Source organism: Macaca nemestrina, chromosome 15 (assembly GCF_043159975.1).
Source record: "Macaca nemestrina isolate mMacNem1 chromosome 15, mMacNem.hap1, whole genome shotgun sequence".
In the NCBI taxonomy this organism is placed as follows: Eukaryota; Metazoa; Chordata; class Mammalia; order Primates; family Cercopithecidae; genus Macaca; species Macaca nemestrina.
Window position 1 is genome coordinate 39,597,214 of NC_092139.1, and position 27,981 is coordinate 39,625,194.

At 41.3% G+C, this 27,981-nt stretch overlaps 2 protein-coding genes across 6 annotated transcripts in view; one reads left to right on the forward strand and one right to left on the reverse strand.

The window, feature by feature from the left end:
* Positions 1–3,346: 3,346 nt before the first annotated feature.
* On the reverse strand, positions 3,347–16,559 carry LOC105481548 (tRNA methyltransferase 6 non-catalytic subunit). Of its 2 annotated transcripts, XM_011741201.3 has the most exons (11): positions 16,301–16,559; positions 11,880–12,007; positions 10,200–10,309; positions 9,565–9,656; positions 9,350–9,433; positions 8,960–9,084; positions 7,832–8,190; positions 7,360–7,445; positions 6,660–6,762; positions 6,470–6,556; positions 3,347–4,235 (listed from the first exon to the last, which is right to left on the reverse strand). In XM_011741201.3, exons 1-11 carry the CDS (start codon positions 16,426–16,428, stop codon positions 4,044–4,046), a joined length of 1,494 nt encoding a protein of 497 aa, XP_011739503.2. In that variant the 5' UTR covers positions 16,429–16,559; the 3' UTR covers positions 3,347–4,043. The 2 variants fall into 2 exon arrangements, with proteins under 2 accessions (XP_011739503.2, XP_011739504.2); XM_011741202.3 differs by lacking the exon at positions 10,200–10,309 and having other exon boundaries at positions 16,301–16,557.
* A 97-nt stretch (positions 16,560–16,656) lies between these two features.
* Positions 16,657–27,981, forward strand: part of LOC105481546 (minichromosome maintenance 8 homologous recombination repair factor) — a 45,307-nt gene continuing 33,982 nt past the window's right edge. The window contains exons 1-7 of one of the 4 annotated variants that reach the window (XM_071079646.1): positions 16,657–17,046; positions 18,020–18,172; positions 18,437–18,541; positions 20,273–20,355; positions 20,771–20,920; positions 22,821–22,924; positions 24,216–24,414. In XM_071079646.1, coding sequence (XP_070935747.1) covers positions 18,025–18,172; positions 18,437–18,541; positions 20,273–20,355; positions 20,771–20,920; positions 22,821–22,924; positions 24,216–24,414 — 789 coding nt within the window. In that variant the 5' untranslated portion in view covers positions 16,657–17,046; positions 18,020–18,024. Of the gene's footprint in view, positions 17,047–18,019; positions 18,177–18,436; positions 18,542–20,272; positions 20,356–20,770; positions 20,921–22,820; positions 22,925–24,215; positions 24,415–27,981 lie in introns of those variants that run through there. The other 3 variants (XM_071079645.1, XM_071079647.1, XM_071079648.1) reach the window with 3 other exon arrangements.

A 27,981-nucleotide genomic window follows, 5' to 3' on the forward strand; every position in this document is an offset into this window, starting at 1 on the left:
ACTTTGGGAGGCCAAAGCAGGCGGATCATGAGGTCAGGAGATCGAGATCATCCTGGCTAACACGGTGAAACCCCGTCTCTACTAAAAAATACAAAAAACTAGCCAGGCGAGGTGGCTGGTGCCTGTAGTCCCAGCTACTCGGGAGGCTGAGGCAGGAGGATGGCCTAAACCCGGGAGGCGGAGCTTGCAGTGAGCTGAGATCCGGCCACTGCACTCCAGCCTGGGTGACAGAGTGAGACTCCGTCTCAAAAAAAAAAAAAAAAAAAAAAAAAAAAAAAAAAACCCAAAAAATTAGCCAGGTGTGGTGTGCACCTATGGTCCCAGCTGCTCGGGAGGCTGAGGCAGGAGAGTAGCTTGAACCTGGGAGGCGGAGGTTGCAGTGAGCTGAAATCGCGTACCGCACTCCAGCCTTGGTGACAGAGTGAGACTCTGTTTGAAAAAAAACAAAAACAAAAAAACCTGAGCAGCCTTTTGCTTGGTTGGAATCTGATTTTCTGTTGTGTATTCCTTATAGCCATAGAGGCGATTATGTCCACACCAGTCTGCCTTAATCTGTCCTGCTTGGAGGGTGACTTGTAAGATGCTGAACTATTCATAATAGAGTGAATGTTCTGGGTCCATGTACTCTGATAAACATGAAGAAAATAAACTAAGAAAAATGGTGGGGGGGGGGAACAGGCCTCCCAAAAGGAGTGGGTAGAGTATGATGTTCATTTCCGATGCTTCAAAGATTTTGCCCTTCCTCATAAAAACTCAAATAGCTGTGGGTGCCTAGTAAATGTTAATAAGGTAGTTAAAAGGTTCCTAGTTGCTTTTTAAGTATCTGTTCAGGGACTTACCTCTCTCGCCATCTGACCTGTGCGACATAGCTAAGTTCAAAGAAAATCTATAATCCTTTTTACAAAAATTAATACTAGCCTAGAGGCAACGTTATATTTCAAGTAAAGTTATTAGATATACTCTGTTCCTTTCCAGCACTGCATCTAAATGCATTACAAAACCCAGATAAAGCGAATCTTGATCATGGATTTTTAGGACATGCGTTTTAGTATTTAGTATAGTTCTTCCAATATTTACAATCAACACTTTAAAACAACATGCAAGCACTCCATTACTTTTTCGAAGCTTCACTATGTATTGAGAAAAGCCTGTAGTTTGGGCTTTTTTTTTTTTTTTTTTTTTTTTTTTTGAGACGGAGTCTTGCTCTGTCACCCAGGCTGGAGTGCAGTGGCCGGATCTCAGCTCACTGCAAGCTCCGCCTCCCGGGTTTACGCCATTCTCCTGCCTCAGCCTCCCGAGTAGCTGGGACTACAGGCGCCCGCCACCTCGCCCGGCTAGTTTTTTTTGTATTTTTTAGTAGAGACGGGGTTTCACCGTGTTAGCCGGGATGGTCTCTCGATCTCCTGACCTCGTGATCCGCCCGTCTTGGCCTCCCAAAGTGCTGGGATTACAGGCTTGAGCCACCGCGCCCGGCCTGGGCTTTTCAATATACAACCAGTGCATGAATGATTGCTCGGTATTTGCTTCATACAATTTTAGTGTACCTTTAAGCTAAACACAGCCCTGTGATGGGTGCCATGCTATATTGCCAAGTACCCTAGTCCAATGGAGGAACAGGATGGATGTTACAAAATGACTTTTGTCTTTGGCTTTTTGATTGCCATTCAAGGGCTATTCTACATAACGCTGCTGGTGGCTGGATGTCCAAAAATCATAAAATGATCCATTCATCTGCTCCAAAGGTGAATGTCCATTTTAAACACAAGAAAAAAACATCCTGTATTTAGCTGTACCCATGATGTGCGTGCACACAGTAGTGGTTCCCAATGGGCCGTTCCTGGACCGACAGCACCAACATCACCTGGAAACTACTTGAAATGCAAATACTCTGCCCACTCCACAAGTACTGAAATCTTATTCTGTGGGCTGGAGGGTTCAATGGTCTCTGCTTAACAAAGCCCTCCAGGGGATTCTAAGTTTTCCAATGCTAAGTTTGCAAACCACAGAATTAAATCATCTGTACTCAGATGAAGTAAACTATAAGAATGAAAAAAAATATATATAGATTAACTTATGCTGTTGGCATTGGTAAAATCAGTTCACAAGGTAACATGAGAATGCAGGGCCTTGGTAGCTCAGACCCCAGACCCCTTACTCAGGGAACTCAGAGAAAAGATTTAGGGAGTGGAATGCAACTTGCAAACCAGTAACCAGGTGACTGGCCACTACTGATTCTAATCTATGCACACGGTTTTCTGTTCTCCTTGTCCAAACTTGACTATATGTGTGTGACAACAGCTTGCAACATGTTCTGTGAGGTGCCAATCCAGGCATGTCCTCCACAATAGACAGACCATATGTCACAATCAGCCGAAAGCCAACATGGCATCACTGACTGCATCACTGTTAGTCAGACAAATCACAGTAGGAAACATTTTTATTTATTTTTTGAGACAGAGTTTTGCTCTTGTTGCCCAGGCTGGAGTGCAATGGCGTGATCTCGGCTCACTGCAACCTCCGTCTCCTGGGTTCAAGCGGTTCTCCTGCCTCAGCCTCCCGAGTAGCTGGGATGACAGGCATTAGCCACCATGCATGGCTAATTTTTGAATTTTTAGTAGAGATGGGGTTTCAACATGTTTGTCTGGCTGGTCTTGAACTCCTGACCTTGGGTGATCCGCCTGCCTGGACCTCCCAAAGTGTTAGGATTACAGGTATTAGCTACTGTGCCCGGCCAACATTTTTATTTACTAGCAATTAGGATAAAGGACTCAAAATTGTACTTGGTAATCACATTGGCCATTATCAAAATAGCACATGCTATTTGGAATAAAAATTCTTTTTTTCTGAGATGTTGCTTGCTGTATGATATACACCTATTCTATGATGACAGGAGCAACACAAACGATGACCATGTTCCAGTGAGCAAGACTCAATTTCTCAAATGAACAAGAGCCTTGGCTGATTCTAAACACTTTCTTTCCTACAGCATATGATCAAATGATTCGAGTTTTTCACAGCATAGAAAGGGTAACCATCTAATCATGCCAGAGTTCTTCAGCATTAATAATCATCAAGAAAGGCACTTTAGGGACATTTGACAAGGAATGACACTAATACGATGAGAACTGGTCTACGTTCTGCACATAACTCTGATATAGTTCAAATAGATTGCATGCTCTGTCTCCACGTGTACATATACATTCATACAGGTGGTACAATCTATGTCTCCACATGTATGTGTATGTATATATCTATGTATATACAAATATATGTGGGTATATATACCAACATCTATATACATATATGTGTGTGTGTGCAAATGTGTATCCATAAAACCACAGAGGGGGAAAAGACATTTGTTTCCTTTAATTGAATAGTACACAAAAATTCTAGTCACTTTATTTAGAACAAAGAATAAGAGTATTGGCAAACTAATGCAAAAAAGTACCCTACTAAACCTTTCTATGCACAAAAAAGAGCAGTAAAATAAATACTCAGAACTTTCCCAGGTTGTCAACTATTAAAATAAAACCTTAGCATTTCAAAAAAGCTTATTCCACTGCAGGAAAGAGGGTGGACATTTTTGGTACCATAATAAATCACACACTCACACATCCATATTGCTTAGGTTGAAGAGAACGGAATGAACAGAGGAAATTTCTTCCATGAATTACCCTCCTTTCGGTACCCGCCATGTTTTAGTTATGTTGTATTATTCCACTTAGCTTAAAATATAAAGTCTTGTAGAAACACATTTTTAGGATGTTGAAGTTCTCAAGATATTTGCACAGAATATTTAGAAGTACTTAGAGGAGTTTTGTTAAATGCAGTTGGTCATACTACATACACCACAGTCGCAGTTTCAACAGACCAAGAGCATCTGTGTCAGAAACAGACAAAAGGCTTACTCCTCCTTCCCAGAAACGGGTATATAGACATGTTCTTATTCTTGGGATATGAAAAAACAAGTAGTAATGGCATTTAAAGTTTAATTACTAACTGTATAATGCCTGAGAACAAAATTCAGAGCAATTCTCAAAGGGTTAAGAGTCAGACTCCGGGCATTTCCGTTTTTTAGCTGCAGGCTCCTCAGTCTCCTGTGATTCTAAAGTGCTTGCATTAGATTTGGGTCTGGTGTCTGCTTTAAGGTTGTCCATGGCAACGGTGAAGCCGGAGAGAAGGTAACCCCCACCTCCACTCATCAGCAGTTTAGGATGACTTCGATCTGGCAAAACCTAATCAAGACAGAAAAGACATCCAAGCTTTCCCAAGACAATAAAGTTCATCTGAACAACACAATATACCAAAAACCAGAATTTAAACAACACAGGTTCTCTTGATAATTTAAATGGACCAGTTACTTTCTTTTTTTTTTTCTTTTTTTTTTTTAAGAGGCAGGGTCTCACTCTGTTCCTCAGGCTGGAGTGCAGTAGTGAGATTTTGGCTCACTGTAACCTCAAACTCCTGGCCTCAAGTGAACCTCCCTCCTTGGCTTTCCAAAGTGCTGGGATTACAGACATGAGCCACGGCACCAGGTTTTAAATGGACCAACTTCTAAGGAACTCATTTCTTCACATTACAATGCAGAGAAAAGTGCAGAAATTGGTTTAATGGATTTGCTTTTGAAAAATAAAACTGGCCAGGCATGGTGGCTCACGCCTGTAATCCCAGCACTTTGGGAGGCCGAGGCAGGCGGATCACAAGGTCAGGAGTTTGAGATCAGCCTGGTCAACATGATGAAACCCTGTCTCTTCTAAAAATACAAAAATTAGCCAGGCGTGGTGGCACACGCCTGTAATGCCAGCTACTCAGGAGGCTGAGGCAGGAGAATCGCTTGAACCCGGAAGGCAGAGGTTGCAGTGAGCCAAGATAGTGCCACTGTACTCCAGCCTGGGCAACACAGTGAGACTCTGTTTCAAAAAAAAAAAAAAAAAAACAAAACTGAAGCAGTTTTCAGTTCAGCCCAGGTTTCTCTAGAAACTGAAGCATGTTTCTGGTGGAGAATGGGTAATGGTCTGGGCAGTACTCTAGAACTGTGCAGAGAGCTTTCTTTCTCTTGGCTTCAGGAAGCTTCATGGCCAATAATGGAGCCTGGGTCTATGGAGACGTTGCTACTGAATGTACTACACTCCAAACCTCCCTCCCCCGCTACCCTGTTAACTTTGCCAAGGCAACTTCTCTCCTCTTTCTCCTGTAACCTTAGCTAAGTAAGACAACCTCTACAAAGGGTAGGGTTACCTAAGGCTCAATAGCATCCCCACTACATTAGGATAAGACACCAAGCAATGAGACGGGGCCTATGGCAGCATGGAGGTGCTCCCCTCAGATCTCCCTTCATGAGGGAACTGGCTGCGAGGCATTCAGGCAGTAGAACACCTCCAGCTGCCGCTCCTTTGGGATCCACTACAGCATTCATGCTGAGGGAGGCCATGGGTTGCTCCCAGTCAGTAACTGAGCATGAGTACCAGGGCTGGAGCCTTTCTGCTTAACACAGGGCTCCTTGAATGGTGACCTTTGCACCTGAGCTCGCCATCAGCCTCATGGAAACTTTCTCAGAGCAGCACTGCAGGCTCTTCCTCCCATCCTCCTTTCTCTACCAGCTCCTTGCCCAGGCATCAACCTGCACCACCGATCTTGCTCCCTCTCCCCTTATGTCTCTAAGGCATTTCCCTCAATACATCTCTTACACTTCGACTTCCATCTTAGCATATGTCTTCCAGAAGACCTGAACTGACACCGAGGCCATCAGTAAATCCTGAAAACTTGCCACAAAAACATCCTGGCAGAGAGGAAAGGGACAGTTTCTCATCCACCTGGGAATTTTGCTATTGTCAATTACATCATCCACAGTGATATCGAGGCCTTGGGGAAATAAGAACCATAGCGGTTTGCATTTTAAATGCCTTCAGGGCAGAGTTATAGAGTAATATATTCTGACATAACAAGAGAAAAAAAGGGTCAGAAAAAGTAAGGGGCACATTCTCTGAGTAACAGCCACGAGACATCTTCATCTCTGTAGATAGAAGCAGAAATATCTCTATTTTCATTTTGTTTTTGAGACAGGGTCTTACTCTGTCACCCAGGCTGGAGTGCAGTGGTGGGATCTCGGCTCACTGCAGCCTCGACCTCCCCGGTTCACGCAATCTTTCCACCTCAGCTCCTGAGCAGCTGGGACTACAGGCACCTGCCACCATGCTCGACTAATTTTTGTATTTTTTGTAGATACAGGGTCATGCCCAGACAATTTATATATATTTTTCATAGAGATAGGGTTTCACCATGTTGCCCAGGCTGGTATTGAACTCCTGGACTCAAGCAATCTGTCTGCCTTGGCCTCCCAAAGTGCTGGGATTACAGGCATCAGCCACTGTGCCTGGCTGAGGTAACTCTATTTAATGACTTCTAGTACTACTGCAAGGACAGTCAAGTCTTGGGAGGGCAGCTCTTGACTGGCTGTAAGAACACGTACCTGGTAATTTCTGAGCCAGGTCTCAGACAGCCTGAGGTTGATGACCCCTCCCCTCTCCCGCAGCTTTGTGTAGCATTCCAACAGAGGCTGCAGGCAAAAACAGAATTCCGTTAAGAGCTACTTCCTGGGATGCAGTTTAGGAATCAACATTCAGACGTAAGAATTCCTGCCCATTCCATTCCAGTATTACCTCTTTGTACTGACAGTAGACCACGAATGGCCTTGAAGGGGCCACAAAGTCCAGCAAAGACAGCAGCAGGGGAGTGGGGTGGAAACGACTAGCTACAATTAAACTGTAAGGAAAATGTCAGACAAATTATTTCTCTCCCAAAGTGGAGCATGGGTTTTAAAATGCATTTAAAATGATCATGTATTTAATTTGCATGACTCACACAAAGAAGAGATTTAAATATAACATTCTAAAAATCTAAAACAGAATACAATCATGAGCTATTTCTTTCTAGGAAACACAAACTGGGTTAGAAGCTCTTGCGGTGCTTGGCAACTCTAAGTGGCATTTAATGACATTCTTGATTTTTTAAAAAAAAATCACCTGGAAACAAATCCAACACTGCATATGCTGCTTTGTGGACATTTGTTATAGCCTGTGTTGCAGCATTTGAGTGCCCCATCCCCTGCGCCCAGTAGGACCACAAAGCCTGTTTTGATGCGCTGTGATGGAGAAGGTTCAATTTCTTCTGAAATTCTGAAACTAGCATCATCAATTCCCCACCCCTGCCAGCCTCAGCCTCCTTTCTTTAAAAAACCCCCAAGACAAAATCCTCATCTCGGGTCCCACTAGAATCAAAGCAGACAAGAAGGGAATGCCAATCTGTCTGAAGCAGAGCCCACGCGCGCGGAGGAGTCTCCTGCTGCTTCCATCAACGCACCCATCCGCGTTTCTTTCACTCAGCAGAGCGGCAGCCTCTAAATGTCTTTTCCTCTGCTCTTCTTGTCTCCTCTGTTTTTCCTGAATCTTCAAAAAGAAAAAGAAGAAACCAATGTACTGGGGTCAGTCAAATTTATGGAAATGCTCTGGTCTGTCAAAACATTTCAACAATATTTATCAACCTGGACTAAACCCATAGAAGGAGATTGTTTATAAGGAAGCTGAAAAAACACAAGAAAGCCTATATACTATAAAAACCATTATTAAGCTATCTATGCAATGCTTCTGTAACCTAAAGCTGCACCCCAAAGACTGAAATCACACGCTTGTGTACATGTACACACATTCATTCTGTTTTGATAGTTATCATCTTGGGAGCTAATACACTAAAGCCAAACCAAATCTCATGATTTAAGTGAAGTTAACTGAGGGCCTGAGATTACAGGGGTGGTGGGGACTCTTGGCATCCTTACATAATCTTTTTTGCTTCCTCTCTCTTTAGACCCCTTATGTTCTGGATCTTGAGAAATGGTTTCCATTGTTTCCTGGTCTTCTGGGTGGTTGCTCTCTGGGGCCTCTGCCATGCTGTCTTCATTCTCTTGTTCAGAAGCCTGTTTTTCCTCCAGTGTGCCATTACTTCCTTCAACCAAAGCACTGTCTTTTGGCTCTGAAGATAACATCTCGGCAGAAAATGTTCCATGTAGAAGACTGTCCACTTTGTTGAGGGGGAATTCATAAAGACCATTGAGAAAAGATTTGGGAAATCCAAAACATGCTGTTGCTGCCCGAACAGGTCCACCTCCAGGGTATAGCTGAATAATGGAGCCAAAACCTGAACAGATAAAAGAAACAAATATCTGCCCGTGGAGTGACGCTAGACTATGCAAACCCTCAGTGAGTCCTCCACAGTAATGAGACTGAAGGTCTTTCTATTAATACTTTATTCACAGGCTGAAGAACGGTGCAGCTCCTCAGGGAGTCTGTTTGGAGTCTATGAGTATTACCAGTGGAGGTAATATAATTCTAAAGCAGATAGCAGGAAGTCTCAAAGAAGCTTATCCCCCACTTGATACTACTGTAAAACCCTGTGTCTGCAAATTTGGTTGTTACATGATTGGTGATTGACTCTGCTTCCCCTCACTCCAATCCTCATATGGAGCAGTTACAGGTTCTTATCTTCTATGTGGTCAGAAAAGAAACAGACAAATCAGACTATGCTGTATTCTTCCAGAGAGAATACATGCTTAGTAATCTTCCTACTCACTCCCTTCAATTTAGGCCCAATGAAATGAGCACCATCTACCCAGTTTACTAAAATCACTGTCCTGAAAGCCCTAGCAAGCCACAGGCTCCAGCATCACGCCCACTGACAGTGAAGCTAGAAAGGACAATCGCCATGGGTCAGGGGTACCCATGGGTGGGGTGCTGGGTGATGGAGACTGCGTAAGAAGGTCCCCAGGCTAGGAGCTGTGCAGGTTCACCCAAGTCACTTCGTTAACCCTGAAGTAATTCAATCTGGCTTTCCATGAGTTTACATTTTTGGACCGCCTTTACTCACATCAGGGTGGAGTTTTGTTGAAAATGGAAATATTAAGTCTCACCTCCCATTCGTTCCATCATTGCACCCAGCACCAAGCCTGCACACGTTTCCATCACAATCATTTTGTTGCCAGCACGGATATTTCCCAACGTCAACATCTGGGCTAGTGTATCGTATCTCATGTGGCTAAAGTAAAAACAATAATTCATTCATTTTTAGCTAAAGTGAAGCCTACTATTTGAATCATCATTTTTCAAGTTTTTTTTGCTTTATGAAAATTATGTTGATAAGATTATTGATTGCTTTGGAGGCGACAGTAAAAGGACTTACAATTTAGGAGGTAGGAGGATACTTTATGCAGGTGAGCAAGTTTTTTCATTTTACTTAAAATCATGACTTTCTTAAAGACATAGTTCCCCCACTTATACTTTTGAAAGGAAACAAAGCGTACTTAATTTTTCCAGGTTCTCTTGCATAATACATAATTGAAAGAATACGGGTGGATGGCTTCACAACAGTAATGATGGCTTCATATCTGGGGGAAGAAAAAACAGAACACTGACTTGAAAAAATGACTTAAAATATTTTATTTGTAATAAGATATATGTTTTATAAACATATAAAAAAGTTTAATATTATCAGCCTTTAAAAATAAAAACCACTTACTTTTTTTTCTTCTTTTTAATATATTTATCTTGAGCAAATTCTGTCTTGTCTCGGAACGTTGTACTATTTTCAATTAACTGCTGAACTATTTCCTATAAGAAAAGGAGCAAGTAGATTTTCTGAAACTTTACTTTCACAAAACAAGTAACTTCCAAAGGCTTCTTACCCAAGAATGGATCCAATGGTCTGATTCTCCAATCCCTTTTCCACAGAAGTCCAAATAGATGAACTTTGTATTTCTATACTCTATTTGGAATTTATAATAAAATACAAGTACTTTGTAACTCCATTTAAACCAACGTAAAAGAACAGAGATATCCAATAAAGGGAGAAGAGAGGTAAAGGAAACTAATTTCTGAAGACACTGGCTGAAAACATTACCGAAAATGAACAAAGTTAAATCCTGATATGCACTGTTATTACATTCTCTACCACTAATATTAGTAATGTCATTCACTTATATTCCTGTATGTAAGACATAAAATCTTTGAAATGTTCAGTTACATGTACATTTCAACCTATTTCTATCAAAGCTATAACTTTTTTTTTTTTAACTTAGGTACAGTCTGCTTTAAAAACCAGTTTCCTAAATGCCAAACAGACAAAAACAAAACTAAAAATCCTTTGAATATTACCTCTCCTTTAATGCCCTTGTCCTTCAAAGCTTTTATGTCATCTTGAGTAAGTTTCTGAGATTTCCCATCATCAACTATATTTCGATTATCAGTGCCCGCTTCTTTAGTCTCTAAGGAAAGAAATTGCTCTATTGACATTTATGGTCTGAAATTATTTGACACTTTCTTTTTTGAGTTCATATCCACATCCAGTCCATCAGCCACTGAAGTCTGGCCTCCCGGCTGCACTGCTCCCATCACACCATCCTTTCCTGCCAAAACTACTCCAAGCCTCTAAGTCATCTTCCCACTCCCAGCCTTGCCCCACTACTATCCACCTGGATGCCAGAGTGCTCTCTGTTTAAATGCAATTTGACTTATCTATCCCATGTTTAAAACCATACAGTGGCTTCCCATAGCAATGGAATACATTCCAAAGATGACCTACAAGGCCATCACTGATCTGGCCCCTGCCTATTGTTTCTGGCCTGATCTCTTGACACCTTAGCTTCAGTCACAATGGCCTTCTTTCTGTTCCTTGAACACACCCAGCAAGGTCCCACAGCAGGCTTTTGGCACCTGCTGCTTCCTCTGCCTGGAAGGTTCTATGACAGATGTCTGAGTGGCTGGATCCTTTCTATCACTTGAAGCTGAGCTCATTCTCTTGCTTTACCAAATTAGCACACGCCCCTGCTTTATTATCTTCATAGCACGTGTCACTTCACCATAAGAAATCATGCTGTTTGCTTGTCTACTTGATTATTTTTGGTGTTCCAACTGGTAAGTACATTTTATACGACAGTCTATCTTATGAACTGCCATAACTGCAGTGCCAAATTATACCTGGCATATATTTGGTGCTTAGTAAAAATATGGATATTAATTTAAATGTATCTACATAACTGGTTTGACTCAAAAAACTTTAATAGTATTTATTTAACTTCAAATAATTACTTGTGTTTTAATTAATAAGATATTCTCAATGTTCATTTTAATAAATATTTAGTTTTAATTAATAACAGCTTTTGGACAAGAGGTTAAGAAATAATAATAGTAATAGCTAAAATTATAGGCTCTTACTAAAAGCAAGACACTATGGAGAACTTCCTATGAGCCATATCATTGAGCACTCAATACAACCTAGGCATTAAATATGTTTATGACCCAATTTTACACATATAAGGATGTAAGACTCACAGAAGTAAGTTGGACTCAAGTAAGTTGCCCAATGGTACAAGGCGAGTGATGAAGGTAGAAATTGAACTTAGTTGGATCCAAAACCAGACCTCTTAACCTCTACACCACACACTAACCACCTTACAGCTGTTACATAACTTCTGGGCACTGAAAGAACTTTACATATGTTCTTGCAATGACACAGAAACGACTCATAGGATTAAATGCCTGGTCCAAGGTCAGAGAACTCCACATATGTTCTTGCAATGATGCAGCAACGACTCATAGGATTAAATGCCTGGCCCAAGAGCAGAGAACCATTTAATGGTGGCCTGGAGACAGAATCCAGGTTATCTCAGGGCCAAAGGTAGTACTTGCTTCACTCCACTAAGCTGCAGTTCTTAGATTATGAGTTAAGATTTCTTTTGGGGTAGCATTGTCTAGCACTTGGGAATTAGGTGGAGGTTGAGATGTTTCTGACTAGTCAGTTGGACAGCATCTATTTCACGCATCCAAAATGTGCACCTGCAGTAGGCTCTTCCCTCTTCTTCTTGGGCTGTAGACTTCCTCCACTGGTCACTTCAAATGTGGTTCCATAACTATGGCCAATGACGTTATCCAAGTAGAACCACTGTTTTTCGAAAGTTACTTTTCTAGGGAAAAAAAGCAATCAATTAACTGAGTATCTTTTGTATTCAGTACAGAAAAGACGTGTTCACTACAGTTTATTTCAAAAGTGGTCTCCACAATGGAGGCTCAGCAGCATTATCTCTGAACATAAAGCAACAAAGGAACTAGGGAGAACCTGGTTGGGATAGAGACATACAATTAATGAATAAGCCACAAGAACACTGAATTTTGGAAAGGGGAAGCAAAGACAGAAGACATTCCTCTTCTGGTACACTGGGCTGACCCCAGTTTGCATGTCTACCAGAATGTCCAAACTCGCTGGCTCTGCAGATAGCCTGAATGGTAGACAGGATCCCCAAAATTGCCAGGCCTGGACATACACTGTGACAACTCTCGCAACTTACCCCAGAAAATCTCAAAACTGAACAATCATTGAAGTAACAAGGATTTAACAAATTTCCTGGGCTTGGTCTGATTGGCCATTTTATTTGAAAATTATCTAATAAAAGCAAATTATACTTGCAAATTAACACTGACAATCTACACACTTGGAAATGGAGCCTAACACAGACAATGCTCTACTGAGGACCAGGCAACTTGAGGTTTTCCTATGACACAGATTTTTTATCTTATTGCAATTTAAAAGGGAAATCCCACAGGAACACAAACTTTTTTTCTCAAAAGAAGAAAACTAACATCTGCTGAGTGTCAATCGGGGGCTAGGCAGTGTGTGCTAGGTGTGATTCACACTTTTTGATTTAATTCTCATGGTAATTCTGGGACATAGCTCTTTCCAGAAGAGCAATCCGAGGCCCAGGGAGAAGTATCTTGTCCAAGATTCACAGTTGCAAGGTGTTGTTGGAGCTGGGATTCAAATCCAAATCTGTGTCTAAACCCAAGCCTCACTCTTTCCACTATACCACACAGTCTACTCCAGCAAAGACCTAAGGACCTTAGAAAGCCCACCTAGCTTCAGGACATGGCCCATGTGCACAGAACACTGAATTCTGGGAATCATGTAGTGGTTAATTCTGTTTGTGCCCCATCCCACTCCTTCTCTTCCTCTCTCTGTGCCACCAGGAAGCTATGACAGAATATACTGCCACATCACCCACACTTCCGTGTCAGAGGCTTACCACCATTGCTGGTCTCTGGGTGTATCACCTTTATTGGTTCCCTAAATCCTGCCACACTTTTGCGTCACATCTTCATTAAAGCTTACTCAAACCATCTGAGGGAAATCCTGTAAGATCATAAGTGATTCAGATATGGCCAATTCTTGTTATTTGCTGGGTCCCTAGATACTTACATACGACAGAATGTAACAGACACTCAAAATATTTGCTAACGTAAATCTCCTCAGATGTTGCAATTCAGCTCAGCCCAGATGTGCACCCCCACCCTCATCCTTCAGTCACCCAGGTGCTACTGAAACACTGGATCTGGCCAGGAGTGGTGGGTCACACTTGTAATCCCAGAACTGTGGGAGGCCGAGGCGGGTGGGTCACTGGAGTCCAGGAGTTTGAGACCAGCCTGGCTGACAGTAAAAACTCCGTCTCTACAAAAAATGCAAAAATCAGCTGGGTGTAGTGGCATACACTTGTAATCCCAGCTACTTAGGAGGCTGAGGCAGGAGTGTCACTTGGGTTCAGGAGTTTCTCTACAAAAAGTACACAAATTAGTTACTGAGGAGGCTGAGGTGGAAGGATTACTTGAGGTGGAAGGATTGCTTGAGCCCAAGAGGCAGCGGTTGCAGTGAGCCAAGATCACACCACTACACTCTAGCCTGGGTGAACGAGTGAGATCCCGTCTCAAAAAAGAAACAAACAAACAAACCAAACAAAAATACTGGATCTGAGATAGGTGGGTTTACCTCTCTGCAAGCCTATGTGATATACAGAGGGGATGATGAGTGTCACTTAAAACTGGCTGGTTTGACAGGTCAGGTCACTGCCCCTGGTCAGTAATGTGCGGCCCAGTAAGAGGGATGAGGAGGCCACGTCTTCACTGGGAAGGAGTAGGATTTGCAGAGTCTACTTTTCTGAGAGCCTGGACTGTTTTTTGCCCAACCAGATGAGTGTAGCCCCAAGGGTGATGAGGGAGTCTGACCTGGGATGCAGTTGAGCTTAGAGAGTCATTTTCTAAATAAAATGGAAACTGCCACTATGACTTCTGTGAAGAAGAGGGCCTGATGAAAAGTATTTCCAAATAAATGTTTAGGGCAGTGGTCCCCAACCCTTTTGGCACCACAAAAGGGGAAGGTCAGACGCACTGGTTCATGCCTGTAATCCCAGCACTCTGGGAAGCCGAGGTGGCCGGAATTACTTGAGCCCAGGAACTGGAGACTAGCCTAGATAACATAGTGAAACTCTGTCTCTACAAACAAAATTAATTAATTAGTTTAAAAAAGAAAAAAAAGAAGAAGAATTTAAAAATAGTTAAAGGTTGGTGCAGGAATTACATTTCTGGATTTAAAAAAAAAAAAACACACCCCTCATAAAAGAAACTTTTTTTCTTTACTAAATTAGTGCCTGTGCAAAAAGCTTGGTTATCACCAGCTTAGTGCTCTGGAGACTTGTTTCTTCACTATTTTATAATGCCTGTTTCACCTTAAATACCAATTAACGGTTTGCTTAAACCAGGAGTAAATGAGTTCATCTGAAGTAAGTACTTATCAGAAATTCCAAATCTCATACTTCTTAGTCTGCAGAAAGCTGTTCTCCTGACATTGCATTCAACTTATCTCTGTCAAAAGTAATCCAATAACCTAGCTCAAAAGAAACTGTGGCCGGGCGTTGTGGCTCACATCTGTAATCCCAGGACTTTGGGAGGCCGAGGCAGGTGGATCACCTGAGGTCAGGAGTTCGAGATCAGCCTGGCCAACATGGTGAAACTCCATCTCTACTAAAAATACAAAAAAAAAAAAAAAAAAATTAGCTGGGCATGGTGGTGGGAGCCTGTAATCCCAGCTACCTGGGAGGCTGAAGCAGGAGAATCGCTTGAACCCAGGAGGCAGAGGTTGCAGTGAACCGAGATCACACCATTGCACTCCAGCCTGGGTGACAACAGCGAAATTCCTTCTCCAAAAAAAAAAAAAGAAAAGAAAAAAGAAGAAGAAACTGTGGTTAGCCAGGTGCTGTGGCTCCTGCCTATAATCCCAGCACTTTGGGAGGGTGAGCGGATCACTTCAGGTCAGAAGTTCGAGACCAGCATGGCTAACATGGTGAAACTCTGTCTCTACTAAAAATACAAAAATTAGCCGGGCGTGATGGTGCCCGAGTCCCAGCCACTAGGGAGGCTGAGGCAGGAGAATCGCTTGAACCCAAGAGGCAGAGGCTGCAATGAGCTGAGACTGCACTACTGCACTCCAGCCTGGGTGACAGAGAGAGACTCCATCTCAAAAACAAAAAAAAAACTGTGGTTATATTTCTCAGATAAATTAATCCAAATATCCCAATAAATTTTCACCATTAATAAGCTCTTAGGACTTAGCAACCTCACCAGCCCTTTCAGAAAGTTTTCAAAATCCCACTTCTCTACTATTATAAAACAGTGATACTAGTCAGCGGGTACACAAACCAAACCTAATTTCGAGTTCTGAGGCCTTGAGCAAATTGCTTTTTAGCAATTTTCCCAGCTTTGAATCCTTTGGTGAGTAAAACGAGGGAAACTCAAAGCAATTCCACACTCTATGGTGAATTGTCTCTTTCATCTATTCTGTGTATCCTGTTTGGGTAGAGAAGAGGATGGAAAGCCAGACTAGGTAGGAGAGGTTTCATTTTTTTGTGGGATAGACCCTGACTGAAGGATTAAGGAGGAAGGAGGATCTATGGTGGGAAAAAAGGCGGAACCTGAAGGAGACTCTGGGAGACAAGGATGAGATCCCAGAGTGAAGAAAGGAGGGAGTGTCTGTGGAAAGACAGTGAAGATCCCAAGGTCTTAGGGAAAGAACTTCAGGACAGGTGATTAGGGGTGTGGAGAGGGAGGCCTTGGCACCCTAGGGCCAAGAATGGAATTCTGGGGAAGGAACCCTGTGGAAAGACTGAAAAGGATGCTGAAGGTGGACAGCCAGATATGAAACCAGGGAGGGGGCTCTGGGAAAACAGGAAGGTTAGGGGAGATTATGAGGTTCGAGGACGGGATCCTGGTGGAAAAGCCTTCTGTGACAGAAAGATCCGAGGAGACGAGGGCGGGGAATGGGGACCGAGAGAGCCAAGAACTGCACCCTGGCGGGAGAGGTCTGTGGAGAGACCTGGAGGGAGGGGGTATCTACAAGGTGGGGGCGGGAGACCCCTAAAGTCGGCGATCTGACTTACTTTCTCCGCTGGACTTGTACTGCTTTAAACACATCTTCACGTTTCAGCACCACGAAGTCGCCGTCGCGGATGCGGTGGTCTCCGGGATGCTGTGGCTGTGGGCTCGGCTGCTCTCCTGAGCCCTCCATGACGCTCAGCCGGTCGCCGTGCTCCACGGCGTCTCGCCCCTCCTCCTCGGTTGTAGCCACCGCCAGCCTCACTTCCCACAGCCTGGCGCACTAGGAGCCCGCCGACCGGCACCGCCCCCACGTGTTACACGCCGCTTCCGCTTTCCGGTCCAGACCTCAAGACCTCTTCCGGGAGCCTCTCGGCTTCCGTCGGGCCAAACTCCTTGATTGGCTGCACTCCGCCCCTCCCCTCCCGTCTTGCCGCTTCTTTGAGCGGAAGTTGGATCATTGAAGCGCCAAAAAAGAATTTAGGGGAACACCTGATTTTCGCTTGAGGCACGATTGCGGCGCTGTACGCTACAGATACTTTCTGGAAGCTGCGGTGGGGAAACTGAGTTTCCCGAGCCGTTGAGAAAGATGGGATTCAGCACCGCGCGGGGACCACAGGAAAGCTGAGGCTCAAGAGAACCGCGGACTTGGCAGGAGCCGCCTGAGGAGCTTAGATCTCGGAGACTCTTAGTCCCGTTGTGCTTCTCTACGGGACTAGGGGAGGGAGAATCCGGCCGCACAGATCTGCGCGTATCCTGGAGCCGGCCCAGTTGTGAACTAGGAGAAGTTTGGGACCTCTGTCCCAAGCAAGTAAGAACTTAGCCTTAGGAGACGTAAATAAAGTAGTAAAGAAGCACAACTACCCAACTGTTATTTTTTACTCGTTCTCCGGTCCTACCTCTTACGTCTTTTGAATTTGTTACAATTCTCAGCGTATTGTCTCGTTTGAGAAGGGTATGGCACACAGCGTTGTTGAAGGAGCGCCTCAGCTTGGGAGCCTGAAAGAGTTTTATCTCTGTACTGTCAACAGACAACTTTGATCTTGATCGGTTTGCTTAATTTCTTTGAGCATCAGTTTTATAATGCGTAATGCCTAGTTAATTATCGGAGCTCTGTCATGCCGTTAAATCGTGAACTTCGTCGTTACTAACTTGTTTTATTAACTAAACCCCTTTTAAGTAAGGATTTGGATAGGTTATTTTATAATGAATTGCAGTGCAGTGTACAGGTATATCTTTATTGTATAGTTAGGGTATGAATCATTTTTAAGTAGATTTGTATTTTAAAAGAACGATTTTGGATTTACAGAAAAATTGCACAAAAAGTGAATGTGACACTGCAGGATTGACTGTAAGAAGCTATGATGATGTATCCCTAGTGTCTCACAGGCCAGAATTATGTTCATCCTGTCCTGCCCTATAATAATAAGTGTCAAATACTGCGAATAAGTTTTCGTAGAGTTAATTACCTGTCCTATTTTCATTTCTGTGATGGGTACTTCTTGTAAACAGGTACAGTACCTGTCCTTATTTTTAACCTATGAGCGTCTAGTATACTTAAACCATATTTAATAGTTATTAAACTATTATGGCATACCTTAAAAAGCGATAGAGATTAGAAACTTAACTTGGGTCTTGTATCACAGGTGCACAACTTTGCAAGCCTGTTTGCTAGTCTTGAACCTAGAATACATTAATTTTTCCTTTTTTATTACATTAATACATTTTTAGGAGCACTTTTCCTTATAGTTTTGATGAAGACCTTTTTAATATCTGTCTTTTAGGAGAGATGAATAGAGAGTATAGAGGCAGAGGATTTGGACGAGGAAGATTTCAAAGCTGGAAAAGAGGAAAAGGTGGCGGGAACTTCTCAGGAAAATGGAGAGAAAGAGGACACAGACCTGATCTGAGTAAAACCACAGGAAAACATACTTCTGGTAGGTGAGGTCAATGATTGATGAATTTTTTTCACTTAATGAAGGAAGCAATTCGTGTCTATCATACAAGGCGGTTTATCTCATGCTTCGGTTTGTCTTTTATTTCATGCTACTCCTTAGTAAGTATTTGAACATCGACGTCCCAGATTCTTACTCGAACCTCTAATTTGGATATTCTATTAATGAGAGACTCATTTGGAAAGAGAAGCACATTGGAAAAATGTTGACTCTGTTTCTACCAACCTAGTATTTTATTTTTTTCAGAACAAACCCCACAGTCTTTGCTTTCAACAAAGACCCCACAGTCAATGCAGTCAACATTGGATCAGCTCATACCATATAAAGGCTGGAAGCTTTATTTCTCTGAAGGTAGGGTTAAAAAAGTGCTAAAAAGCACCATAAATCATATTTTCTTAACTTGTCTTTGGATGCTATATCTTGTATTACTATAATTCACTTACTAACATATACCTGCTTTAATCTTAGTTCACCCAAACAATTAAATGATGTTTATGTTTCAAAAGCATTTTAGACTTTGTATCAGTCAGGAAAGCAGAAACCATACGGATATTTCAAAAAGGGGACTTAATACAAGAAATTGGATACAAAAATGGAAGACTGAAAGAGTAGAAAGGAAATACTGAGGTAACCCCCCAGAAAGTAGTAACTTGAGGAAGCAGCAACCATCCTTATAGCTAAGAGAATAAAAGAAGTTCTGAGGTTACCAGAATGTGGGAATTCAAAGGTTGGAGAGGTCACAGCATAGCTGTTATTTTGACTTTTGAGGGGCACCCTACAAACCTATGCTTAGACTTCTGAAGGCTACCTTACAGAGCTGTACTCAGACCACAAGGCAAATGAAGCTGCTTGCCACTGGTAACTGAGGGGGCGTGACTCAGTGGTGCTTGGAACTGGAGGCTAACACTATCGTTATGCAGCTGCAGAGATGCTGAAAAAAATTGCAAACAATAAATTCCTTTCTCTCTTCCTGCCACCTTCTACACTCTAAAGTGCCTTCAACTGGCAGAATTAAAAGAGAATCTGAGACATGTAGGGTACAGATCTGAATTATAGCATCACAGAGCAGAAAGAACTGGGCTTGAAATCAAGGAACAATAACAAATAGAGCTTTGTGTAGAAACACAGGTAAGGAATCTCCCTTTGATAATTAAGAATACCAGTTAACCTACATCAGTCTGTATAGGTGCAGGGAACTGTCTTTTCTGTGCTCTTACAATACCCATTTGTTTCTTAGGTCTCATCAGGGGTGTGTGTGTGTATACTTTTTTTTTAATCACTATATTGTTGAGGTCCAGAACCCTCCCGTACCAGGCACTCAGTAGCCATTTTGTGAATGAATAGAATACTTTACAAGTGTTTTCTTTATTGGAAACCTGTTCGTTTTTTTCCTTCAGTAGAATCTGTTTCATGAATGATCTTTTGTTCCTTAGGATGTATTAGTCACCAGCACTCATATTGTTCCCCTGGCAGGTAGCTCAGAACACTATAAGTGATTTTTGGACAGTCCTAAAGATGGAGTTCAAGCGGTGCCTTAGCCTTCACCATCTGTTCTTCCAAACTACTTTATTGTACTGTTCTTCTGTGAGAGACATATTTGAAAATGTAGAACTTTAGAGTGTAAAAAAAAAAAATGCTTTTCAGTTTGGCCACCACGGTCAAGCGTTGTTGGTCTGTCTCCTGATCTCAGGAAAGACTGTGATTGTCTTCAGTTCTGTTTCAGAATAAGAGCTTAGTTTATGTGTCTGGTTTTGACTTTATTGTAATTTTTGGTTTAAGCTTATTGTCTAAATTATTTGAACTAACATGTCCTGTTAGGTGTCAAAGATGCAAAACGAAGTTTCCCAGATAGTGGGGCTTTTAGAGAGAGAAGAGTTTCTGTCTGCATTTCACATTATGCAAACCTAAATTTGTTTTAGAATCTTAAGTTTACATTCTATACCAGTTTTTATATGAATGCAATCAAAATACAAAGCAATTAGAAAAAAATCATCTGCCATGTATATAGTGCTGCTTTTGTCTCATGAAAAATACGCATGTACATGTGTGATTATAGTGCTAATGCCATATTTGTTGGATTAGTTTACAGTGATAGCTCTCCTTTGATTGAGAAGATTCAAGCATTTGAAAAATTTTTCACAAGGCATATTTATTTGTATGACAAGGTAAGATTCCTCTACAGCAAAGCTGCCAGTCGTATGCCATCTTATCAATGTATTTGAGGTACTTGTGATTATGGTCACAGGCACTGGAGTCAGACTGCGTTGGTTCAGACCTCAGTTCTGCCACTTACCGGCAGTATGGACTTTGATTAAATCAATTACTTCTCTGTGCCTCGGTTTTCTTTCATTTGGAGATAGAGGTATAGATACCTACCTTAAAGGATTGTTGAGAGGCATCAATACATTAATATATTTGAAATATCAGAACCATGCTTGGCACAAAGCTTATACTTATGGGGTACTTACCATTATCACATATAAACATTGTATGCTTTCTCAAAGTGTATAACAGAATGCTCAGTTAATGGTAATTGACTACAGAAAAGCAATTATTGTTTTCATACTTTCTATTTTATAGGATGAAATAGAAAGAAAGGGAAGTATTTTGGTGGATTTTAAAGAACTGATAAAAGACGATGAAGTAACTAACTTGATACCAGATACAGCAAATGAACTAAGAGATGCACCTGAGAAAACTTTGGCTTGCATGGGTTTGGCAATACATCAGGTAACTATATGTCTTATGCATACTTTTGTCTAAACTTTTTTAACGTTTGCACACACATGCACACCTTGTCTAAGTTTAAAGGAAGATTTTACAGTGACTGTACCTTCTATAAGAGATACTTAGCTTTTACGAAAAGATGTTGGCTAGAATTGAGAGGTTGCAATACCATTCTGAAAGATACCATTCATTCTATATACAACAGCTTATGTAATGAAATATTTACTTCTAACTCATTTGGATTTGCTTAATCTTGCTAAAGATTGTGCAGAAATTAAACCTTCCTTTCAAGAAGTTATACAGTCTCATAGGGAAGACAAGGAATCATGGTGTTATCAGTTATGATCTTAGAGCAAAAAAGAGCAACCTTAGATTTAGGTTCTGTGGCATGAGGCAAACCACTGAGTGTCCCTGTATGTCAAATGTGAATAACAATTTGTACTGTGCCTGCCTGAGTTTTTTTCAGGGTCAGGTAATACAACATATATGAAAACATTTTAAATTTTTTAAATTTTTAAAATTTATTTTTTATTTATTTTTTTGAGGTGGAGTCTCGCTCTGTTGCCAGGCTGGAGTGCAGTGGCACGATCTCGGCTCACTGCAACCTCTGCCTCCCGGGTTCAAGTGATTCTCTTGCCTCAGCCTCCCAAGTAGCTGGGACTACAGGTGTACACCACCATGCCCAGCTAAGTTTTGGATTTTTAGTAGAGATGGGGTTTAACCATGTTGACCAGGGATGGTCTCGATCTCTTGACCTTGTGACCCACCCGCCTCGGCCTCCCAGAGTGTTAGGATTACAGGCATGAGCCACCGTGCCCGGCCAAAAACATTTTTGAGGCTAGCAAGCAGATAAATGCTTCAAGGTAATGTGTAGTAAATCTCAGGACAGGCATACACAAAGTGCTGGGGCATTCAGAGGGGCATTCTCCTACCTCTTACATGTGCTATTCATTCAGCGTAGAATCCCCTTCCCCTCACATAGATTATTTGGGCCTAGCTCAGTTGTCTCTCTGTAAAACCTTTCTCGTGACAACTTTTCAAAACTTGCATGGTATTTTGTCTGTACATCTTTATGGTCCTTATAACAATTAACAGCTATATATATGCATCTTATTTTGCCTCTTAGGTTGTCAGCAAACTGCGGTACACAAGTGGTATTAAATGTTTGTTTATTTGTTTATTTATTTGGAAATGGAGTTTTGTTCTTGTTGCCCAGGCTGGAGTGCAATGGTGTCATCTTGGCTCACTGCAACCTCTGCCTCCTGGGTTTAAGCGATTCTCCTGCCTCAACCTCCCAAGTAGCTGGGATTATAGGCATGCACCACCACGCTCAGTTGATTTTTGTATTTTTAGTAGAGATGGGGTTTCACCATGTTGGTCGGGCTGGTCTCAAACTCCTGACCTCAGGTGATCCACCCACTTTGGCCTCCCAAAGTGCTGGGATAACAGGTGTGAGCCACCGTGCCCAGCCTGTTTGTATTATTTAATGTTAAATGCCAAGGGAGTGAGTATTAGGTATTTTAAAGGTCATTTTTATTTTCTCTGTCTTGACTGATCAGTGAATAAAGAGAAACAGGAATGCTTTCTTTTTTTTTTAATTAGAATCAAGAGGTGATGGTTTTTAGGACTGCTATAAGGGCTTTTAATGTTAGGTTTAGTTGGGACAGAAAGTAGCAGACTGGGATGCTGGAGTTTTTCAGTCCAGGGACAGCAAAATCCAAAGTAAAAGATCCACTATAAAGTAAGTAGTCATAATTAAATATTAGATTTTTAAAGGACTGTTAAAGTTTTCTGTTTTTATTCTGTTTCTGTCCATAAACTTTATATTCTCTATAAAAATAGAGTTCTGTATAAAGAGGATATTTTGTTTTCCAACTTCAGAGTAAACATCTGTCCTGTTTAGGTATTAACTAAGGACCTTGAAAGGCATGCAGCTGAGTTACAAGCCCAGGAAGGATTGTCTAGTGATGGAGAAACAATGGTAAATGTGCCACATATTCATGCAAGGTGAGGAATTTGACATATTAAATTACTATTACTTAGAATGGGACCTTGAAGGCCGTTTAAGAATGAGAACCCTCATTTTATAAGAACAAGGAAATCGGTAAAAAGGACATGAGTTCCTTGCCATCTCACTGATCATCACGCTGAAGTAAACTCATTGAAAATTATTCAAAGACATCATGACAGATACTTCCTAAATAAGGAAGAAAATGTTGATTTTCTAACCTGCAAATTTTTGTAAACATTGATTTTGGATGTGAACTTATCAAGACCCTGCTGTGTAAGTTTAATAATCCATGTATGGGTTGAGTATCCCTAATCTGAAAATCTGAAATCTGAAATGCTCCAAAATTCAAAACTTTGAGCCCTGACATGACACTGAAAGGAAATGTTCATTGGAGCATTTCCGATTTTTGAATTAGGGATACTCAACTAGTAATATTGCCAATATTTGAAAGTCCAAAAAATCCAAAATACTTCTGGTCCCACACATTTTGGATAAGGGATATACTCAGTCTGTAATATACAAAGTGGTGTGTATTTTGTTCAATTATTAGGTTTCTATTAGATACAAGAGAATAAATGAAATTATTTTGTTTTTCTTGAATTCATCCTTAAGATTTTAAATTCATTAGAAGAATTCATTATAAGTTAATCATCGGAGTTTTGTATTTCTTTTCCAGAATTTATAGAAGGCAATTTCCTAGCAGTTCTTTAAAAAGAACTTAGAAACCCAAAGGTTTTTAAATCTAGATTTTCCTTTTGGCATTATTTTTTTCCTTAAATTTTTTTTTTCTTTTTTCCTTGAGAACAGCCTGTGAGATAAGAAGAAAAAGGAAGATTTAGTGTTGTGTCTTTCTAAGAATGGTTTGGCTGGGCACGGTGGCTCACGCCTGTAATCCCAGCACTGGGAGTCTGAGGCAGGCGGATCACTAGGTCAAGAGATCGAGACCATCCTGGCCAACATAGTGAAACCCCATCTCTACTAAAAATACAAAAATTAGCTGGGTGTGGTGGCACGCACCTGTAATCACAGCTACTCGGGAGACTGAGGCAGGAGAATCGCTTGAACCCGGGAGGCAGAGGTTGCAGTGAGCCGAGGTCGCACCACTGCACTCCACCCTAGTGACAGAGTGAGACTCTGTCTCGAGAAAACAAAACAAAACAAGAATGGTTTAATTCTTGTGAGATTTCTGATATATCAAAAGGATGATTTGGTTTGAGAATTCCATAGTTACTCCTAAAAGAAACTTGTGAAAATATAAAAAACATCAAGTTTCTGTTTTGTCTTTAGGGTGTACAACTATGAGCCTTTGACACAGCTCAAGAATGTCCGAGCAAATTACTACGGAAAATACATTGCTCTAAGAGGGACAGTGGTTCGTGTCAGTAATATAAAGCCTCTTTGCACCAAGATGGCTTTTCTTTGTGCTGCATGTGGAGAAGTTCAGAGTTTTCCTCTTCCAGATGGAAAATACAGTCTTCCCACAAAGGTAATATGTTCTTGAACTGCTTCTTTATTTATCTTGGTAAAGAAGGCAAGTCAGAATACAGAAAACATTTCCCAATGTTCCTAAACACAGAGCTTATTTTTATTTTTTATTTTTTATTTTCTGCTTTTATATTATGAAATACTTCAGGGTAAGAAAAATATAGAAATAAATAAAACATTCCACTACTCGTAACCCCGAATTTACGTTTTTGAGCTCCAAATACATTTTTTAATGATATAAAGCATTACTGGCACAATTAGTGTCTGTGTTTTACCCTTTACCTGTACCATTCCCAGGGATGATCATTATCCTGAAGTTATTATAATATGCGTCTCTTCCATTCATATTTCTGTTGACTTCTAGGTATACACACCAAGTTTTTTTTTTTTTCGCTTTATTTCTTCTACTATTTAGAAGTGATGGGTTTTTTAAAATCTTTATTAGCCTTTATTAAACTGGATTTTAAAACTATGGAAAAGTGCAGAGAATAGTGTAATTAACATTTATCTACTCTATGATTTGGCAAATATTAATGTTTTGTTGTTTTAGTTTAATTTGTAACAAAAATATGGTTACATAGTTAAAGTTGAAGTCTCTCTGTTCTCAGTTTTATTCCCTTTATTTGCTCCCCAGATGCAACCACTATTCTGAAATTGGCGTGTGTTCTTCAAGTTTACATTTTTATTCTTGACTATGTATGTAGAGTTAGTTTTTTGTATTGCGTTTACGTAAATGGTATACTGAATGTAACATGCAGCTGTTTTTTTACTTGGTTATTTTGAAGTTCTACCTATTTTAATACATATCGAATTCTTTCATTTTTACTGTTGTGGAGTGTTGCTTTAAATAAATAGCCACTATTCATCCATTTTCCTGGAGGTAGACAATTGTGCTCTTTCCAGTTTTTTATAATTACAAATGATACTACAGAGAACATTCTTGTACATGTTTCCTTAGCAGAGGAACACTAAGTTGTAGGCTGCACTTTTTTTTTTTTTTTGAGACGGAGTCTTGCTCTGTTGCCCAGGCTGGAGTGCAGTGATGAGATCTCGGCTCACCGCAACCTCCGCCTCCCGGGTTCAAGCAATTCTTCTGCCTCAGCCTCCTGAGTAGCTGGGACTACAGGCACGCGCCACCATGCCTGGCTAATTTTTCTATTTTTAGTAGAGACAGGGTTTTACTATGTTGGCCAGGCTGGTCTCAAACTCCTGACCTCGTGATCCGCCTGCCTCAGCCTCCCAAAGTGCTGGGATTGGCCGGCTGTACTTATTTTTAACTGCATTAGGTGTTACCAAATTACTTTCCAGGGTATTGTTCCCAACTTAAATCCCTGCTGGTAGTGTTAAGCAGTTACCATTTCTCCATACTTTCAGTAACACTTGGTATTGTTAGACTTGTACATTTTTGACAGTTTGGTAGGTGTAAATAATATTGCATTTATAATGTGAATTTTTCTGATTTCTGTTGTGGTTGAGCATCTTTTCATATCTTTACTGGCCATTCAGTTTCTTTCTTTATTGAGTTTTCTATTTATATCTAATGTTCATTTTCCTGTTTATTGGTTTATTCTTTAATTTTGTGTTTTAGAGATGGTGTCTCATTCTGTTGCCCAGGCTGGAGTGTAGTGACATGATCATAGCTCATTGCAACCTTGAACTCCTGGGCTCAACTGATCCTCCCATCTCAGCTTCCCAAGTAGTTGGGACTACAGGTGCCAGCCACTGTGCCCGGTTCTATTAGTTTATTGATAGGAGTTCTTTATACATTCTAGATACTAATTATTGTTGATTATGTACATTAGATATTTTCTGCCTGTCTTTGGTTTGTCTTTTAACTTTGTGGGTTTTTTTGTTGTACAGTTTTACATTTTGACATCAAATTGTTATCTTTTCTTCCATAACTTGTACATTTTATGCCCTGCTTAAGAAGCCGTTCTTCGGCTGGGCGTGGTGGCTCATGCCTGTAATCTCAGCACTTTGGGAGGCCGGGGCGGGCGGATCACCTGAGGTTGGGAGTTCGAGACCAGCCTGACCAACATGGAAAAACCCCATCTCTACTAAAAATACAAAATTAGCCAGGCGTGGTGGCGCATGCCTGTAATCCCAGCTACTCGGGAGGCTGAGGCAGGAGAATCGCTTGAACCCGGGAGGTGGAGGTTGCAGTGAGCCGAGATCACGCCATTGCACTCCAGCCTGGGCAACAAGAGCGAAACTCTGCCTCAATAAATAAATAAATAAATAAATAAATAAGAAGCCCTTTTCACTCAAGCATTATAAACATATTTCCTGCATTTGCTTCTAATAATCCTAAGTTTTGTTTTTTATCTTTAGATCTTTTGTCCATCTGGAATTTAAGGCATTGGTGAATGGCATAAAACTAGGAATTTAAGCTGGGCATGGTGGCATGCACCTGTAGTCCCAACTACTCAGTAGTCTGAGGCAGGAGAATCGCTTGAGCCCTGGAGTTTGAGACTAGCCTGTGCAGCATAGTGAGACCCCCATCTCTTAAAAAAACAAGCTAGTGATCTAATTTTTAGGTGAAAAGCTATTTGTCCTGACACCATTTATTAATTAAGCCCTCATTACCATGGATGTATAATGTTTCCTCGGTGGTACCCAGAGTCATCTTTATCACCATTGGGCTTTAATAAATTTAACATTTGCTAAATTTTTGCTCATGTAAAGGTTTGAATCCTTAGTGAGGTAAATAATCCCTTGAAGAATTAAAAAGGGAAATGTAAGATGTTTGAAATTCCTAAGGCTTCTTGCTCTTACTGGAAGAAGAGGGTATATGAGATTCAGCTATTGGTTCTGAATAATCAGTGGTGTTGACAGATGGGTTTCATGTGGTGTTTGTCTTGGCTTAAGGTTCAAGGTACAGCCTTGAGCTCAGAGGCCAGAATTCAAATCCTGATTTAAACCAGGTATTTTCTTCCTTTTATTTTGAAGACGGGCTCTCACTCTGTCACCCAAGCTGGAGTACAGTGACATGAATACAGCCCACTGCAGCCTCGACCTCCTTAAATCAAATTTTCTAGACGGTATTTGTACAGGGTATTTTCATGCTCTCTAATAAAGTAGGTGGTAGCATTGACTCATGAGTGATGTCGTGATGAGGTCCTTCATTTGTCTGAACTGTAGGGATTTGAAGTGACAGAAAGATGGCTGTTTCAGTTGATCTCTTTTCCAGCCACTATTGCTGCATAACACATCACCCCAAAACTCAATGGCTGAAAATAAAGCCGATCATTTTATTCTTATGATTCCTGTGGGTCAGGAGTTTGGAAGAACTACTCAACTGGCTAGTTCTAGCTCCAGGCCTCTCATGGAGTTGTAGTCAGATTGTGGCTGGAGTACAGCAAGGTGGCTGGGGACTGGCCAGGCATCCTCTTCTCCATGTGGCTGTGTGGGCTAGTTTGGGCTTCTTACACACAGTATAGCAGCTCAGGGCGCTCAGTCTGCTTATATGGCTGCTGACAGCTTCAAGGCAAGAAGTCCAGTTGGTAGGCAGAAATGGCCTTGCCTTTTGTGAGCTAATCTCAGAAGTTGTGCAACATCACTCTGTCAC